The sequence below is a fragment of the Arachis stenosperma genome, chromosome 7, assembly GCF_014773155.1.
Source record: "Arachis stenosperma cultivar V10309 chromosome 7, arast.V10309.gnm1.PFL2, whole genome shotgun sequence".
In the NCBI taxonomy this organism is placed as follows: domain Eukaryota; kingdom Viridiplantae; phylum Streptophyta; class Magnoliopsida; order Fabales; family Fabaceae; genus Arachis; species Arachis stenosperma.
The window spans coordinates 88238855-88258719 of record NC_080383.1 but is presented as its reverse complement, the minus strand read 5'-3'; the positions used below and the strand labels follow the sequence as shown (position 1 = coordinate 88258719).

Genomic DNA, 19865 nt, shown 5'->3' with positions numbered 1-19865 from the left:
TTTCCCACTTTTTCAGTTTGTTACTTTTTTTTTATCTCCTTGAATGCCTATTCACGTGTTGTTGTAATTTAATTTTTTGAATTTAAGGCATTAGAATTAGAGAAATTCTCCACATACAAACATTTTTTTATACAAGTCTTTACAAGTCATTATATTGACGCGCTTGAACCGTTAGTGCACGTTTTTCTTCTTCTTCCTCTTCTTTTTTTTTTCGTTTCTTGCCTTCTCTTTCTCCTTCTTCAACCGTTATTACACAATTTCACTGCACCTTCTTCTTCTTCTTGCTACACGTTCTTTTTCCTCTTCCTCTTCTTCTTCTTCTTTTTTTTTTTCATTTTTGCCTTCTCTTTCTCCTTCTTCATTTACGTGCTTTTCTCTCTGTTTTCTTTTTTCGATTTTCATTATTTTTTGACATCAAGCTCTGAAATCATTTTTGAAGAAGAAAAAGAAGCAGAAGATGAGGAGGAGAAAGAGGAAGAGTTCTAAATTATGCATAAGGTGTACTTCAACGAATTTTGGGTGTATTTCTTAAATCCTTTGGGTGTAGTTTTGTAATCCTTTGGGTGTATTTCTATAATCTTTTGGGTGTATTTCTATAATCGTTTGGGTGAATTCCTATAACTGTTTAGGTGTATTTCTGTAATCGTTTGAGTGTATTTCTGTAATTGTTTGGGTGTATTTCTGAAATTCCATTATCTTCAAAACAATTTCAAAGCTTGATTTCAGAAACCATGAAAATCGAAAAAAAAAAACGAAGCAAGAATACCAGTGATAAACGCAAGTAAAACAACTAATGAAAAGGCGAAGAGAATAACGAAAAAATACATGGAGGAAGAGGAAGAGGAAGAGGAAGAGGAAGAAGAAGTAAGAAGAAGAAGAAGAAGAAGAGTCGTTCATAATACATGGTGAGTGTAGCGCTTTGGAAACTGAATAACGCATTAAAAGGCTTGTATGTGTAGCAACTTGTAAGACTTGTAAATAAAAAAAGACTTGTATGTGTAACAGGCCTCTTAGAATTAAGGGTTTAAGATTTTAGAATTTGGAGTTTAGGATTTTTTTAAAAAAATTGATTCTGATCTTATTTTTGTAATTTAAAATTTGTTTGGATTGTTTTGAATTTAATTTTAAACAAAATAATTTTTAGAATTTTTGAATTTGTATTTTTAAATATTAAAAAGAGAATATACAAAACATTAAATCTATGTATATGTTTGTTACAATTATTTTTTTCAATTTATGTAAAAAATAGCTGAAAAACACTAATTTTATTGAATTTATATATTCATTTATTTACTGAGAAAAGAGAAAATTTGTCAGAAATCATTTCAAAATCGATAATTCTTACAATCAAAATCCATACCTGAAATGCTGAAATTTATAGGTAAAGGGGTATGTACAAATTACATATATATATATATATATATAATAGTATGAAGAGGAGAAGGAGAAAGATATCTACTTTATTTTACTGTTTTTTAATTTTTTCCAATACGAAAACGACCACACTCAATTCTATTACTTATAACGAAGCTTCCTTTTCCACCATATGTAGTAAGCAAATTAAAAATCTTACATAATCATCGTAATCTGATCTTGATGATGATCAAAACATGCCAAGCCATCAAAATCCAAGTCCCATCCAAAATCATAATTGTCAAACTGATGAACAGTAGTATCATCAGTGCAAGATGGTGATGACGATGATGATGATGATAGCATAGCAACATTATGAGTAGCAACTTCATAGTGATCATATAATTGACTCTGATGATGAGTAGCAACACTAGGGTCATCGTGATGATCATGAATCACTAATTCCACTGCCTCTTGTTTTGTTGATCTCAAAATTGGGATGATATTGTTATTGTTATTATTGAAGCTAAGGAACATTGAATATTTGGATTCATGTTCCAAAATAATTGATTCCTCGTTATTATAATAATTAGTGTTCTTGCAAGTGTGATGACCATAATAGGTAGTTCGGTATAATGGAGGATTCTCTTGAATTCTTTGAACATGTTTCATTGCTGGGCAACCCTCATCATTCTTATGACTGCACCTGTAGTAGTTCCTGCCATGCATCCATTCAATTCTATTCCCCATTAATTCATATATGATTATTAGAGAGAAAACATTTTTTTTTTACTTCCTAAAAATGATCAGTATGATCGATAGAGATAATATATAATATTGAGATAAAAAATTTAGAATAAAATTAGAAAATTAAATATATTTATCAATTAATATCAATCAATTTTTTTAAAAATTTTATTGTTAACTAGTGTTAATATTCAAAAGAACATCTAAAATCATGTAATAAAAGAACATCTAAAACTCGATTAAAAGAATATTTAAAAGTAAAATAGAATATCCAAAACCAGTGATAGTTTTATTGAAAACTATGAGAGAAATGGATAATATGTATTTGGAATTGAAGTAAGATCTTGATGTGTGGGTGATAAAAATATAAGCAGAAAAAAAATTATTTTTTAAGAAAAAAATTGGTATATGTTTTCTCATAAAAGAAAATATTAGGGAATTAATACTACATTTTATTAATATTAGTCAATATTTATGACTAATATTTTTTTATTAAAATTTAAAATTTAGTGTTTAAAATTTAGAGTTCATCAAGTATTAACAAAAATTAATAAATTTTATTGGTTTTATAGCATTAATCAAAACATCAACTTTTATTTTAAATTTTAAGTCCTAAATCATTAGCCTTAATCCTAAATCTTAAATGTTGATGACTAATATTAATTAACTAGAAGCTGTTTTATATATTTTTATTTAACATATATTGGCAATAATTTTAATTGAATTACACGTGTATAAGAAGCTAAGTAATAATTTGAAATTGAACAATAAATTCATACCTGAGGTATTTCGAATTCATTGTCTTCTTTTGTCCGTACTTTCTCCATGCATGGCCATCTTCAAGTAAAATTGGATTGTCCTTCTCCCAAGTTGGTGCAGTTGTTCTTATTACCATCAAGACAAAAATTAAATGAGTTATAAACTATTAATCTATTTGCTGATGAGCTAATCCATACTCTAGCTAGCAGATGAAAGCACATTATATCACAATTGATGATCCAATGATTATGATACTAATAATATTAATGTATGTCCATTCAATTTTTGACCAAATCACCAAGTTGCTGTTTTATAATTGCAATGAAAGAATATGAGATGGAATACAGTATTTTAGTACAATAATTATGTCTCTGCTGTTAATTTAACAAAAGTGTTTGGCACTAAAGTACAAAATATACACCCTATCTATCATCATAAGTTAGGCAGTAACTACTAAAAAAGTTAAAAATTAAATATACTAAAATTAATTAAAAATTTGTTTTAGCTTAATATCAACATATAAAAAAATTAAAAAATATATGTGATGACGAATAAACATAATTATGACAGACGTGTATTGATTTAGATTTCAAAACTACTGTAACTACTAAAAAAATTTATGAAAAATTTTAGATCGATCTAATTATGAAAAATTCTTATCGTTCTACCATATAATTAATATTTTTTTTATACACCACATAAATACCAACCACAGCATATTAAAAGTAATAAAAAAGGTATTATAAAAAATAATTTTCTGTTATAAATTTGTATAGAGTAAGAATTTTTTACTACAAATACATGAAAACTCTTCTTCTTAATTAAAAAGATACATTAGCTTAGAAATATATGTGTTGTTATTATCGGGGGCACTACCAATCCTTTTAACAGATGCATATTATCTATATGCAAAATCTTAATCATACAATATTATATATTTAATTTTTCGTGTAATAAATAAAATAACTATAACTTAAATGACATAGTCTCTATATTTTCATTTAGAGATTTCGAATTTGAATCTCACTCCTAATTTAAAAAAAATAAAAACTAAAATTCAAATTAAAGGATTAAATTCTAAAGCAGACTCTTTCTTCTGAATCATATCATCTTTATCTTTCATATATATATATATATATATATATATATATGCCAAACAACAACAACAATAATAATAATAAATATAATGCTATTATTTTCTTCAAAAAAGAGTGAGATAATTAAAATAGTAAAAATAAAAAAAATTATTTTTTTTTAAAAAAAAGGTTTTAATAATGACTTATTGTAAATAACTCTTACTTTCTCTTGTAGCGCCCTCTTCCATTATTTGTGTGGAAGCTTTTGCAAGCCTCATCTAAATCCTCATGCTTTTGGCAACTTGATGGAGAAGAAGAAGATAAATCTTTGATGGGAAAAATTGCATCATCAATATTATTACTATTATTGGAAATGTTCAAGAGCAAAAGGGTGTTTGCGAATGATCTTAGCACTTGGTGCACAAGATCTTCAGCAAATGGCAAGATCAACGTCAACCCTTGTTCATCATTATTATTGGATCTATGAACAAGAAGTTGAAGCAATTGATTTGCCACGTCACGCCCTCTAAGTAGCTCTTGCTCCATTAGTTCCCTTCTTCCCTTCGATGAATAATGATGATGATTCTCCATTGTGGAGTTGTTTTTGAAAGTGTTCACTAGATTGGGGGAGAAAATTGGAGAGGCACCACACGCCTTTTATTCAACTAGGAAATATATAAAAATGTTTTTCTCTTTGTATTTCCAAATTTGAAAAGGACTAGGGTGGTGCTCGAGAGTCGAGACAAAAAAACAAGTTGAAGAGCCACAACCAATCAAGTTTTGCCACATAAGAATGAGGGTTTCCTCTTATTGGTGTTTGTTTTGATGCTGATGGATGATGAGCTCATTCGGATTACTTCATTCTAAACACTCAGCCATCTAATTGAAAGGACAAAAATGCCCTTATTATTAGGTTTTTGCATTGTGGGACCCTGGAAGAAGCCTACCATGCTTGTGGGTGAATTCCTTGAATTGACAAAATTATATCAAACACTATTTCTCTCCAAAATTTAAACCGATAAAATAAGATATATAAATAGTTATATTTTTAATATATATATATATATTACTTCGTAAAAAAACCTTTTTATTTTGGGTTTATGTAAATTCTTTACATAACATTTTTTTATCTTTATATTGGCCTTGTACTGAAACTTTTTTCGAAGACCAACAATTAAACCAGAACCACCATGTAGATGTTATCGACAGTTTATTTCAGTTATGGTAGTTTTCTTATAACTACCGTATAGAGCAGTAAAAAGAAATAGAATAATCAGAGTTTTTATACTTTGTTTGGATGTTGACAAAAAAATAGAATTATTTGTGTATTGTTTGAATAAATAAAAAATAGAAGAAAAAATAAAAAAATTTTATTTAAATAAAAAATAAAAAAATTATAATATTATAAAATTATATTAATATTTTTATTATAAAATAGAGTATTTATTTATTCATGTTTTATTATATTTTATAAATATTATAATTTTATATATTTGATTTAAATTATTTAACTAATATATATAATATTTAAATATGAATCTTTATTTAGTAATATATTAAAACTAAATTTATATTAATAATTGTTAATATTAATATAACTAAGGATAGTATTAAAGATATAAAAAATATAACATTTTTTTTATTTTTTTGTTTGTGATGAAAAAAATTTTTTAGTAGACTCTACAAATTTTTTTTCTATTTTATTTGATAACCAAATGAAAAAAATATCATTTCTATTCATTTTTTTGTCATTTATTTTTTTCATTCATTTTTTCTCTAACCAAATATAGTGTTAAGGTTTATAATATTTTAATTAATATTTTTAATATTATATAATAGCCTTTTACCTTTAAGATAATTTATTTGATATAAGTGTATATAATGTTTATTAAATTTAATTTTTAAAAATTATCTTTTATTAATTTTTTTATAAAATTTATAAAATTATATATGTTAATTTTATATTGAATCGACCTAATATAATCGGATTTATTTTAAGCTACACTACAACATTTTTAAGTTGAGACAACATTTAAAAAGTGTTGTCTAAAAGCTGATAAAAGGTTGCTTTTTATCTATGGCAACACTTTTGGACCTAAGGCAGCGTTTTTGGGCGGCGTTGTATATGCGACCGTTGCCTTAGATCAAGGCAACACTTTTTTGCTTCAAAAGCGTTGCTTTTGAGGACAACACTTGGTAAGTGTTGCCTTTGGTTGAAAAACAACAACACTTCAAATGTGTGTTTGAGACAACACTTTGCAGTGTTGTATTTTTTCTTATATTTTGGCCACTACTAAAAAGTGTTGCTTATTTGCAATAAAATACAACCCTTTTACGCGTTGCTTATAAGTTTGAATTTGCAATCCTTTGAAGTGTTGCCTATTAGTTTTGAATATGCAATCTTTATAAGTGTTGCCTTTTTTTTTGGGATATGCAATCTATACAAGTGTTGCTTTTTCTTTTGGATATGCAACCATATAAGTGTTGTCTAATATTCAAAATATGCAACTAATAGAAGAGTTGCCTTTTGAGCAAAAATAAAAGTTACTTTTGTAATAAAAATACAAAAAAATAAAATTTATAACAAATTTTTTGTTCATACATATGTAATTATTTTAATTAATAAATAAATTTGTGCACAACAGAAAAAATTTATAAAAGAGACAAAATAACTAATAATAAAGTAAAAATTAAAATAAATATTAAAAGGTTCAATTAGTATTTCAAATACGTGTTCATCAATAATTCTCGACAAAATAATAAAATTCTTATCTAACAATACATAACAAAATAGTAATTAATATTTGTAAAAAAGATGTCAATCTACTTGCATATTTTATATCCATGCTTGACTTGTCCCATATGCTAAATCTGCAAATAATACACAACAAAAAAATAAGTAACTTATTATTAAAACTAAAAAATTATAATAATAGAATTTTTTTTATGATATTAAATACATAGATATAAAAGTAATAAATAGCTTGCCTCAGATTTCATTCATGCAAGACACAAAATCACTAAATACCAAATACATAAATTACTAAATTAAAACAGAGTTGATGCGTGAAGAGAGAATAGAAAATAGAAAAGAAGCTTCAAGATTCTGCTATGTGCAAAGAGAGATCTCAATCTTCTATTTTTGCCACTGACTAAACTAACTTCTATATAAATATGGAGCTAACTAACAAAGAGATATATTACAAATTCAAACTTCATAATAATTCGGTATATTCAAGGTTTTTTTGCAGAAGAAAAAAGAACCAGAAGCTAACCATTACCTCGTCAGTTGCATCTTCCCTTTCAGATGCATCGCTTTTAGCAGCTTCACAGCTCTCATATTTTCCTTTGTTTTCATGTTCTTCATCCTGGTTATTTAACCAAAGCATGGTGTCACTTTGTACGAATAAAGCAACAATCTTATATCAACATTGAAAAAAACAAAAATGAACAACTCAGATGAGCAGAAAAAACACAGGCAAGCTGCTCGACTGTTTCTGTACTAAATATTAGATGTATTCATTATTTAAATTTAATTTCTAAAATATAGTTAGCATAATGAGAAGTTCACACATATCTACTTTTCACCATCTATTATGTCAAAATTATCCTTTTTATATACCTGAAGAAGGATTGATTCATTCAGGTCTTTCACCGAGTCAACTTCACTATGAGTTTATTTCAGCCTCTGCTCCACCTTCAATGAACTGCACATAAATTTGAAGAACATTAAGAAACAATCAAAAGCATGACAAATTGACACTCATGCGTATAAATAAATTAAATTGAACTAATCAATAAAATTTCAAATATAATTCGGTACCTCAAAAACATAATTAAATAGAAAATAATTCTAAACTATTCACAATAATACATAACATATAAAATATATATGTACGGGCTGTATCAAATACTCACTTATCAATAAATGGTTTGCTAAGGTCCCTATTAAGATTCCCTGAGCCGAGACATGGATTAATGCATTGGACGTAGTATCAACTATTCATATTCATAGTCAGTAGTATATTGGCTTATAGGACATATCTAGAATGTTTCTTTCTTTTTGGAGATTAGAAAATTGAAAACAAAACCTTCAACTTATCGAAAACAATCAAATGCTCCAAAAAAAAAACATAGTTTAGTGTCTTGGGTAGTTTTAGCATCAATTGCTATAACTCTTACTTTCTGAGAACTAAAGTGGTGATCACCAGCTGTGAATGAAGGACACAGATGATTGTTTTATAAGAATGAGACAAATGGCAGGACACAAACTCATGATGACAAAAATGAATGTCATATAGATTAAGAGCTAGATCATTTTCCAATAAAAAGAACCAAAAAATGCAGAGTACAAAACCATAGTCTTGTTTCCTTGTATCAAATCAAGTACCTTTACAAAGTTTTAGTCCATACTTAAGACCCTTGGAACTTGAATATACAGCTCCTTATAGATTGGAATGGCACCAATCATCACATCCCTGTAAACCAACACATTTGAATCAACAGTTTTTCAACTATGTCCAATTGAAACATAATGATTAATGGATAACTTCATTTTCACCTGTGCTCAAATGTTAGAATCACTAGACTATTATCAAAATACAAAAATGCAGGTATATAATAATGTATATAACAGATACCTTAGCGTAATCATTGGCTATAAGATGAGCCGAAAGCAATCCTCCAAGAACTCTGATTGTCGTCTCAAACAAAGAAACAGTTTTGTTCTGTAACAGACCAAAAAGTAATTAAATTCATCCTTAACTCCAAATTGAGTACAGAAACTTAAAATTCAGCTGCTTAGCCATTCACTCACAATATCAAAGCGAATATTTTTATCAATCCATTCAACGGAAGCGGCAAAGCGGTCATGGTCACCGAGTAGAGCCAAAGTGTCCAAAGAATCAATCTAATAGCACCTATCACAATTATCATCAAAATTATCTTATAATTAATGAATGAATTAATTAATTTTGGTGATTTTACTTAAATAATATAATTTAGTAAAGCCACTAGCAGCAATTAAGTAATGGGGCATATTCCTAATAAATTTAAAAAATTATGAAGAGGCCTACTCCTTGTAAGTTCCCATCATTTCCAATTCTAAATCATTGGTATTCCTGTAAATTGGAACCTCCATTAAACCAAATCACAGAAGTTGTCACCTAAGGTTTGAAGCTCTATGAACAACGATAGGGTTTTGCTAATATCAACAATCTGCCAAAATTCAAATAAAAAATCACTAAAGCATCACATTTTTCACAATTGCAACAATTCAATTGGCTCCACATTTATGTTTTGATCACTAATATGAATTCAAGTATACTGAGAGTTGAAGAACTTGGCAAGAAACTCTCCTGAACTTTGCTGAATCTATCCATCTCTTCCTCCATAAAAAAATAAGTTACTTACATCCTGAAGCATCAAATAAAAAGAATAGCTACCTCTTGGCATTCTATAAAGCCTGTGCTGTCCAAATCATAGAGCTTAAATGAAACTGCAAGAGAATTGCAAAGCCTGTGCTGTCCAAATTATAGATCTGCATGCAGTAAAATTCTAATGTCAAAAGGACATCCAATTAATTGAAATGACTAGTACTTGGAGATACCATGAAAAACAATGAAATTTATTACTAAGTAGCAACTAGCGAAGACAAAACACTGATTTCTATATGAAAATTTAAACATAGAAATGCATGTGCTTTTATATCTAAACAAATACTGACCTAACTAAATGGGGAGATTACAATGCAATGATGAGGTACCCAGGTTTTTTAATTACACTTAATTCAAATGGACTTCCCCCTTAAACTAAATCAATAAGGCACAAACACACATATGATATAACGAACATAAATACAAAGTTATGCAATGCATGTCTGTATTGTGTATAGTTCATCAAAGTTGTGGAGGCACATGTGCAATGTGTAGCTTAACTTTATAAACCATTTTTAGGTTAATTTCCAACATACATGGCTTACTTCTCGCCCCAATCTGTCCATACATATTATTTAGTAGTAGATGAATCACATGCCCACCAATTAATGTTTTAAATTAAATAATTACAATTACTAATGGCTTAAATTAAAGGAGTATCTATCTATGCATGTGCAATCTCAGGAAGAGCAAAAAACAAATGCAGGCATGGAACATTCTAATTTGTACCAATACCTTATATTTAAATGGGAGACACAATTTAGCTAAAAAAGGAAACAGAACAAGACTTGACCCTACAACTACTTAGCTAATAAAATAATATATAGATTACAAAATACTAAACAACATCATATATGTAAATTTCAAACTGATCAATGATCACATTGAGTAGCCTTCAGGTTGAAGTTAAATTATTTTTTATAAGTTAAAGTAGTAAAACAAGTTTTTCATTGAAATAGCTATTGCACACAAAATCCATCAAGCAGCCAAACCATTGAAATAGCTATTGCACTCAAAAACCATCAAATGTTTAAGCACTTGAGGTAGCTGTAGCCAAGACAAAGCTTCCAAGAATTCCCCAAATATTGTAGCTATGAAAGCAAACCTAATTTGCAAAGAGAGAAGCAGAAAAAAGAAGTGAACGTAATTGGAAGCATGGCGAAAAACTTAGCGCTAACTCAATTGAACTGAAGGAATTCCCAGCCAACTCCAACATCTACAAAATAATGAATCCACTGTTAAATTCCCAAATTGAGATTTCGCCAACAATAATTAAATTCCAATCCCTAAAATTGCCATCATTCAGTGATTAAAGCAGCAACAGATAAATATATCATAACAATGAAACATTGTAGCGATTTTACAAGACCATAATTAATTAAGCAGTAGGCAATGAACAGATAGTGACGCGAGGAGGGACGAACCCAACGGCGAGGTGAGGCGAGCAGTGACGAACACGACAGAGACACCAACAGCGACGCCAGCAATGAGGAACACAGGCAATGACAAGGAAATCGAATAGAGAAGAGTAAATCGCGAGCCGTGACAAGGAATGCGAAGAGAAAAGAGTAAATCTCACATCAATCAAAATTCAAAGTGGTTGGAGTAGTTTTGTTATTTCAACAATTCAACCAAATTAACCACTAGTAAGTAAAATTTGAGAGAAATTTTGTCATACCTGAGAAATTTGAGAGGAAGATGTGAACAACACCACGGCGGAGCAAAGTGAGTGTTTCAGAATGACACGAGCTGAAGATCGAACATGGCGGAGCAGCAGAACACGATGCGAGAAGAAGCACATGACACGAGCAGAGCAGAATGCGATGCAAGCATAACACGACGTGAGCAGAGCATGAAGAACACCACGACGGCGAGAGAGAGGAACGCAGAACGCGAGTCAATTGGAGAAATTGAGCTAGGGTTGCGGTTAGGATTTTGATTCTAAAATGGTATGAATTGAGTTGTGTTTCTAAGTGTACTTGACATGTTAGTAAGGAAGGTGATGAATTAATTATTGCTCGTGTTTCCTTTCTTGTTTTTGGTTTAGGAGGGAAAGTAAATTCTATTAAAATATTTGGAGGAAATTAAAATATGATGAAAAATATTTAAGCAACGGTTACCACCACAAGTTTATTATATATCTTTAAAGGCAACTCTTATAAAGTGTAATATATGAATATTATAAATGTTGTTTTTTTGATTCACTAAAGCAACGTTTTTTTATATGTTCTTTAAATTGATCAAAGAGAACACTTATTAATAAAGAGTTGTAATAGCCTTATTTTTTTGCAATAAATTTTAAGTGTTGTTTTTTACTATTATAAACAACATTTTTTAAGTGTTGTTTATAGCATATGTTGCAATAGCTTAAAAATGTTGTAGTGCTAGAGTCGAATGTGAATCTAACAATTCGGCAGGACCCGACCCATGCACACGCTACTTCATATATACTAGCTTGAATGATGATATACTCATCGAATTGCTCGGAAGGGAGTGGTTCTGGAAAATTAGTATAATTTTGCAGTAATACCTAGCTAGGGTGAAGTTTTTCAAACGCGTGTATTAGTTGGGTACTTGGTAATATTTGTTATATGATTTGATCATTGTCATTAATTTGGTCAATCAAATTTGACAACTTTTTCATAATAAGGAGTTTAGGACTTAAGGAGGGTATCAATACCATATGTAGCAATAATTCTTTATTAATTATTGGAGTGAGCTAGTGTTGGTAGTTGTTGGCACGTGTTAAATGTGATAAATGCTGTTTTGTCTTTTCAAAGGTTTGGATCAAACTTTTTTACTTTTAACTGTGAAATAATTAGGTTACGTCGTTGTTTCCTTTCTCCGTTATTCAAATTCAAGAATTCTAATGAAAAGTCAAGTCATCGAATATGCTTTTACTTTCCATGGTGATTTCCTAGAAGATCACCATAAAGTAGTCATACTAACGATGATACATTGCTAATTTTATATATATATATATATATATATATATATATATATATATATATAATTTAAAAACTAAGACTGTTATTTCTAGTATAAGGTAATTGGACACTCATTTTTTTCTAACCGAAAAATTCTTCCAATTCTTTTTTGTATATGTTTCACTTTCTAATAATATCTGTAATTAAATGTCCTTGGGAGTTTTATTACAACCTAATTCTCAAGTAGGCTATACATACATTCAAGTATTTTTTTTATTCAAGTTTTATTTAATTAAGTCCAATACTAATAAAAATCATTCTCATTAAAAGAATGTTATTATATGTTTTTTATCTTCTTCTCTTCTCTTTTTCTTCTTTTAAATTCACGTATACCTCCTCTCTCTTTTTCTTCTTCACGCACGTAAATTTTTGTTCTGCTTCTCCTCCTCATCCTCCTTCTCTTTTTCTCCTCTTTTGTTATCGTCATCACAAACAACACCAATATTTTGCTAATGAATTATTTTTCAATCGAATTGAATGGAATGTAATTGTTAAGTTAAATTGAATAAATTGAATGGACGCATGTGTTCTGAATCTGAATTAAATTGATAATCTCTAAATTGTAGATAGAGTTGTTTCGAATTTGATTTTATACAATGGATTATGTTTCGTTCATTCAGTATTATACAATTGTTTCACCATGACTCCATGAGTATGTGTTCGGTTCATTATGCAAAAAGCTGTTTGAATTTTATTTTATATAATGGATTATGTTTCGTTCATTCAATACTATACAATTGTTTCACCATGAGTACGTGTTCGGTTCATTATGCAGAATGCTGTTTAAATTTGATTTTATATAATGAATTGTTTCACCATGAGTATGTGTACGGTTCATTATGCAGAATGCTGTTTAAATCTGATTTTATATCAGTTCATTATGCAGAATGCTGTTTAAATTTGATTTTATATAATGAATTGTTTCACCATGAGTATGTGTACGGTTCATTATGCAGAATGCTGTTTAAATCTGATTTTATATCAGTTCATTATGCAGAATGCTGTTTAAATTTGATTTTATATAATGAATTATTTCACCATGAGTACATGTTCGGTTCATTATGCAGAATGCTATTTGAATTTGATTTTATATAATGAATTATGTTTTGTTTATTCAATACTATACAATTGTTTCACCATGAGTACGTGTTCATGCAGAAAACTATTCGGATTTGAATTTATATGATGGATAATGTTCCATTCATTTAGTACTATATAATTGTTTCACGTAATAACATGTTCGGTTCATTTTTATTCTGCACAATTCAAAACTCACTACAAGAAAAAAGGCCTATGGCCACGCTTTTTTCTTGCCACGCTTCAAAAGCGTGGCCAAAAGTGGTCAATGGCCACGCTTTTATGAGGGTGGCGATAGATTAGAGATTTGGCCACTTTTTTTATTGCCACGCTTCAAAAGCGTGGCAAAAAGTATCAACGGCCACGCTTTTGTATGGTGGCAATTGATTAGAGAAACGGCCACGCTTTTTTTTGCCACGCTTCAAAAGCGTGGCGATAGAGAGAAACAAGAACGTTTTGAAAGCGTGGCGACAGGGTTTCATTACGGCCACGCTTACAAAGCGTGGCCATATCCTAGTACTCTTTTGGCACGCTTTAAAAGCGTGGCCAAAATGTTTTTGTAGAGAGCTACAGGAACGGTTGAACCGGACAGAGAACCAACCGGTTTAAAAGAAACTTCGTCGTTTTTGCCAAATTTGCTTACTTTCACTCTTGGTTCTGAAGCTCCTTCGTTTCTTTCTCCCTTTCTCCCTTTTCTTTCATTCACAGAAACTCAGCCAAAAAACCCTAACACTGTAAGCCTACACCACCGCCGCCGCAAGGAGTGGCATACTGCTGCCGCCCGTCCGTCTATCTAGCTTCCCTCGTGCTCCAAGTCTTCAACCCCCGTTCGCTGTCACCGATCGCAGCTGCTTCCTCGAGCTCGGCGTCCGTTGTCTTTGTCTGCTCAGCCGCGCTTCCGCCGCCGTTGGTTGCCGTTAACGTTCGCGTCTTCGTTCAGCCGTCATCTTCGTTCGCGTTCTTCGCCGTTCAAGTTTGCTCGGCGTTCACCGTTCGCGTTCACTCGCCGTTCACCGTTCGCGTTCACGTTCGTCTGGAAGCCACGTTGCCCTGCTTCAAACTCTGCGACCAACCCGTGTGCTCCACCTAGCCGTCGAACTGCTCTCTTTTGTCGCCGCCGTGAGTTCCCTAAACCCACCACCAGACAATACACTCACACAACACCAATACTCTGCTTGAAACTCTGCAACTTCTTATTTCTATTACAATAAGTAACTATTTGATTTGGCAGTGGTTTGGATTTTTTTCATAGACTGAATTAAAGTATACAATAGTTATGTTCTCTTCTCTATCACATTGATACTAAGCTTTGAATTCTCTTATTTCGTTTCAAGTTTACCGCACTCAACATGTTTGATGAAATGCTTTAACCATATTTCGGGTTGGTTTATCATTTCTAGCTTTTAGAAACTTAGTAAGTTGATTGCATGTGAAATTAGAATAACTGGATCTTAGTAATTAGGAAATTTTAGCTGCACAAATAGCATCTTTGTAGAAAACATATTAGCATGATGATTCCACTTGCATTAGTGTTCTCCTGGTAAATTTTAACTGTTAGTGTGAACTTGTTAATTTGCTAATTGTTCTTGTGTTGTTGTTCTGTTGTTCTTCTGTTATTTTTTTTGTTTTTTTTTTTGTTGTGATTTTCTGTTTTTGAACCTATTAAGTTGATAATTTGCTAAATTATTGGGCTATTGTTGTTTTAATTTGCTAAATTGTTAGGTTTCTCAAATCCTTACATTAATGTTTTGGTATTTACATTTTGACAATTGTCCTTCTCAAAAGCAAATGGTCATGAGTTAATTATTCTCTTGCCAAAATTATAATTCTTGGTAGGTATTCTTGATAGAGGTATTCAGCTTAATGGTCTTGGCATGAAGAGCTTCATGACTTATGAAAGCAATGTACTTTTTGCCCTTCGCTTCATGATTGATTGCAATATAGCTGGTGGTAATTGGATTGAAATTCCTACTGGAAAATATAAGAAGACAGCAAGAAGCTTGTCTAACTGTCAGTTAGAGTTTGATTGCTTCGGTTAGAGTTGACCCTGATATTATAATTGGATATAACATCTGCAAATTTGACCTGCCATATCTTATTGAGGTATTGGTTATCTTTGAGATTAGAAAGTATTACCAGTTAATAATTGGAAGCTTCGGTTAATTTAGTCGTGGCTGCTATTTTATTATATGTTTAGTTTATGCTTTTCTTGTTTTCAGAGAGCTCAAGCCTTGAAAATAGCAGAATTTCCTATTCTGGGCCGTATCAGGAACAGTAGGGTCCGAGTAAAGGATACAACTTTTTCATCTAGGTAAAGATAAGAAATAACACGTTCTATGGGTTCACTCTCATGTTATTTGTGTTAGTTAAATTTCTGGAATTGTAGTAGATGGTGGGTTTCTTACGAGTGCATCAACATCTATAAAAAATGAGGATTTTTGGTTTCAAAAGTAATTACAACATTTTAGGTCCTCAACATTTTCTATGAATTTTAAAACTATCTTGTTTACCATTTGTGTTTTTGCACTGTCAATTGTTTCAACCACTTTCTCGGTGTTACTTGATGGTTTTGTAGACAGTATGGAACCAGAGAAAGTAAAGAAGTTGCTGTAGAAGGGAGAGTTCAGTTTGATCTGCTCCAGGTAATGTTGATTTTGCTTTTCATTAACTACCCTCTGTTTGGATAATCCAACTTTATTGCTGAGTAAGTTTTTTTGGCTTTGTTTTATTTGAAGGTTATGCAAAGAGACTACAAATTAAGTTCTTATTCTTTGAATTCTGTTTCAAAAAGTTTAAGCTTTAAGTGTGTAATTGACCGCAATGTTTAAGACTACAAATTAAGTTCTTATTCTTTGTATTGATTGTATGAGTTAAGTGTGTAATTGACCGCAATGTAACTTGGCTATAGCATTGTTTGATTTGTATAGTTAACCTCGGCTAATATTTTGATTTTTGTGCTTTATGTGTGTGCAGGTCAGCTTCACCGGTTCGATGGAGGTAGGCCGTGAAATAATGGATGCTGCAGCTAGCAGCAACTTGAAACAAGTTTCACTTGAATTAGTAGGAAAGTCACCTCTTCTAATCTTTGATGATGCTGATGTAGATAAAGCTGCTAGCCTTGCTCTCTTGGGCATAGTATATAACAAGGTCAAATTTCTCTTAAGTGAATTAATAATGAAGAAACTCAGGTTACGCATTATAATGACACTCTTTAACATTTTGTTCTTGTTTTGATTTCAGGGTGAGATATGTGTTGAAAGTTCAGTGTGTTTGTTCAGGAAGGGAATGTGCTGAATAATTATATTAAAAGATGGATTTAGGCATTCTTTTCTTCCTCTTTCACACCCTGCAGGTTTTGACAGCTACTAAAATTAGATATTGGAGGTTTTGTTCAATTAGATGCTAGGTTTTGACAAGTCCCCATGAGATGTAATGGCAAAAGAGAATTGATAGGCACAAAGTTTCTTCTTGTTATCATGCTATATAAAAAACATGTCTCAGTTGTGTGGTTTGGTTTGGTTTTTGTTGTTTTCCATTGCAGGAATGCTATTGATTCCTCTTTATTCAAGCAATGGTTGCATAACTTGCAAAGTGAGATTGGGATTCTAGCTGATGGCACCTTGGCTCTGAGACAAGTTCTAATTCAGGTAATTGCATCATCAGTGTTTAAAAAGTGGATATGATTTCTGATAATTAGGCCTTGTTAAGTGGTAATTTAAGTAACTGACTAACCTGTTAGTCTTCTAGTCTTATTCATGTTCTCATATCAAAATCAACGAAACTAGTTGGACTCTTTTGGTGTAAACAGGGTGACATGTTTGGAAAGCGCATTGGTTTCTCAAATTTAAAGCTGACATTTATAGCCAGTCTATGTTTCCATTTTCTTGTGTTAATTTTAGCAAGGGCTATGAACTAGTAGTGGTATTTAAAATGCACAACTATTAGGATCTTTTGCTTCTTACCTTATGTTCTCAGGCATCCATCATTCCTCTTTTGCTTGTAATTTCTGTGCACTTGCACCTGATGCTGATTTCTTTCTTTATATATAATAAAGTAACCCGTGATTAGGTTCCAGGTATTGTATTTGCAAGAGGACCTGCTGTGACTGTGTTGATACTTCTGGAATCAGATGGTGAAACTTATGCTGTCCTTACTGAACAGGTTCTTAGATGTTGGATCCTTGCAGAGAGAACTATGTTTTTTTACAAACATTTTAACTAGTGTTCCATATTATGCTTATTATTTTTTATTTATCAGGCAAGGGTTCCTACTGGAAGAATTATTTTGGAATTGCCTGCTGGAATGTTGGATGATGACAAGGGTGATTTTGTTGGCACTGCAGTTCGTGAGGCTTCTCTCTCTCTTCATGGCTTAGTTGTGCCTCTGACAGGTTGAAGAGGAGACTGGCATAAAGTTCAAACTTGAAGACATGGTTGATCTCACTGCTTTCTTGGATTCTTCAACAGGATGCAGATTTTTTCCCTCACCGGTATACCTTAAGCATCTGCATCAACCTTATTGCTTTTGGTTTTGCAAATAATAATTTTGTCGCTGCATTTACCAATCAGTGAGCATTCAATTCAATTTCTGGCTATCTGTGGTTCAATCTAACAGTATTTTATAGTAGAATGTGAACCTGGTTTAATTTGGAATTGTTAATACATGCATAAATTAGATTATTTCTTATAATATTTTTATATATATGGTTTTTGTTGGTTCAATTTGTTCTTGATATTTTGCTGCAGGCTAGTATTGGAATGGATAACTTGAACGCTTAATGCACAAAGTGGAGCAGTTTTAGGTTGATTTTGATCTTTTACTAAGTATTTAGGTTGATGATCATCTCTATTAGTGTAATTTGATATATCATGAGCAGTTCTAACTTGTATTGTTTCTGTATTTTTCTTCGGTTTTTAGTTTTGGAATTTGAACTCGAGATTTATTTTGTATTTGAGTAATAGTTTTTTAATGTATAAAACAATTATAGTAAATTATATATCTCACTAATTATTGTTTGATTTGTCTTGTAATAAAAAGTTGCATATGATATTTGTAGGTTTGGTAATAAAAAAGGATTGAAAATTTATATTGTGTAGCAATGAAGATCAAGTAACGAAAAGAAATTTTTTTTTTTAATTTAACAAGGCTTTCGCTATGCTTTTAAAGCGTGGCTGTATATTTTGCTATGGAGCGTGGCCGTATCTCCACCTATCGCCACGCTTTAAAAACGTGGTCGTATCTCCAAAGCGTGGCCATATTTTCCACCTACAGCCACGCTTTTCCAAGTGGCAGTTTGTAAAAAAGCGTGGCAAACAAAAAGCGTGGCAATAGGCTGCAAAAAGCGTGGTGATAGAGCAACCGCCACCCTTTGTTAGGTCACCCTTTCAAAAGCGTGGCGGTAGCTTAAAAAGCGTGGCGAAAAGCTATTGCCACGCTTTTTTCAGCTTTTCGTCACGCTTTAAAAGCGTGGCAAAAGACGTGTTTTCTTGTAGTGACTCTTGCTCCGCACCTTCTACTGCTTATTTACTAGGGAGAGAAGGAAGAAAAGAAAAAAAAAATACAGCAACAACAACAAAAGAATGACAATAAAGAGAAAACACGTAAAGAAAAAGAAACGCGAAAAGAAGAGGAGAATGAGGAGGATGAGGAGCGCAAAGAAGAAGGCGAACGCTCCATGCGTAAATGAGCGTAAGAAGAAAAAGAGAAGAAGCGTGAGGAAAGAAGAAAGTGAAAAAAATGCATAACCTAAAATTGTTTGGATGAACTTAAATGCCAAAATTACTTGAATATGAAAAATATCTCTTCTCAAGTTAGGTCTATGAAATCAACTGAATCAAGTATGCTCTCTTAGAAACGTTAATTCATAAAACAAAATTTTAACCAAATCTAAATTAGATCTTGCCTAAATTTGGGATTGATCAATCTATAATTTTCTCCAAATTTTCTGTCATTTACTATAACTAAAAGGTATAAAATCTGTCCAAGTATTGAAGCTCATCCTAATTTTCACTTTTTTTTATTTTTTATTAATTTGTTCTTTAGAATTCTTTACATGTACTCTCCACTATTTTATTGAATCATTGCTAATTAAAAATTTGTATTTTTTAGCTGTATGAGTTAAGATAACTGAGAGTTCAGGATAATACTTCCATGATATTAGATTATTAGTGGTGGAAATTTTTACTTATCAATTTTTATATAAATGCTATCAAATAAATCATCCAAATCGGTGGATAAAATACTAAAAATATCATTAGTTAATTATGAGAGCTGAGAACATAAGGATAATCAAGGAGCCTATCAACTAGGATGAGATTCAGTTTTTACAATTATGTTTTTGGGTTAATATATATTGTCTACGCCATATTTTGTCCCATTTTTAGATTAATTGTATACTCTTTTGTAGGAAGATTTATTTTGTGCTTAATTAT

The 19865-nt window shown here is 31.0% G+C and overlaps 2 protein-coding genes and 2 long non-coding RNA genes across 7 annotated transcripts; 2 read left to right on the top strand and 2 right to left on the bottom strand.

Annotated features, from left to right (window-relative positions):
* Window positions 1-1379: 1379 nt before the first annotated feature.
* On the bottom strand, window positions 1380-4570 carry LOC130941880 (WRKY DNA-binding transcription factor 70-like). Its single transcript, XM_057870508.1, has 3 exons — window positions 4159-4570; window positions 2880-2984; window positions 1380-2071 (listed from the first exon to the last, which is right to left on the bottom strand). Exons 1-3 carry the CDS (start codon window positions 4524-4526, stop codon window positions 1570-1572), a joined length of 975 nt encoding a protein of 324 aa, XP_057726491.1. The 5' UTR covers window positions 4527-4570; the 3' UTR covers window positions 1380-1569.
* A 2211-nt stretch (window positions 4571-6781) lies between these two features.
* On the bottom strand, window positions 6782-7911 carry LOC130940438 (uncharacterized). Its single transcript, XR_009070304.1, has 4 exons — window positions 7854-7911; window positions 7558-7642; window positions 7217-7303; window positions 6782-6806 (listed from the first exon to the last, which is right to left on the bottom strand). It is a non-coding gene; the product is annotated as an uncharacterized LOC130940438 (long non-coding RNA).
* Window positions 7912-14089: 6178 nt separating this feature from the next.
* Window positions 14090-16187, top strand: LOC130940583 (uncharacterized). Its single transcript, XR_009070341.1, has 5 exons — window positions 14090-14553; window positions 15271-15537; window positions 15654-15745; window positions 16010-16076; window positions 16170-16187. It is a non-coding gene; the product is annotated as an uncharacterized LOC130940583 (long non-coding RNA).
* A 540-nt stretch (window positions 16188-16727) lies between these two features.
* Window positions 16728-18737, top strand: LOC130940582 (nudix hydrolase 14, chloroplastic-like). Of its 4 annotated transcripts, none has more exons than XR_009070339.1 (5): window positions 16742-16786; window positions 16976-17081; window positions 17503-17595; window positions 17692-17923; window positions 18180-18737. XR_009070339.1 is itself a non-coding variant. In XM_057868770.1 (4 exons), exons 1-3 carry the CDS (start codon window positions 16857-16859, stop codon window positions 17827-17829), a joined length of 456 nt encoding a protein of 151 aa, XP_057724753.1. In that variant the 5' UTR covers window positions 16728-16856; the 3' UTR covers window positions 17830-17923; window positions 18180-18737. The 4 variants fall into 4 exon arrangements, 1 of the variants encoding a protein (XP_057724753.1); XR_009070340.1 differs by having other exon boundaries at window positions 16768-16786; window positions 17510-17595; XR_009070338.1 differs by having other exon boundaries at window positions 16728-17081; window positions 17510-17595; window positions 18180-18585.
* Window positions 18738-19865: the final 1128 nt, after the last annotated feature.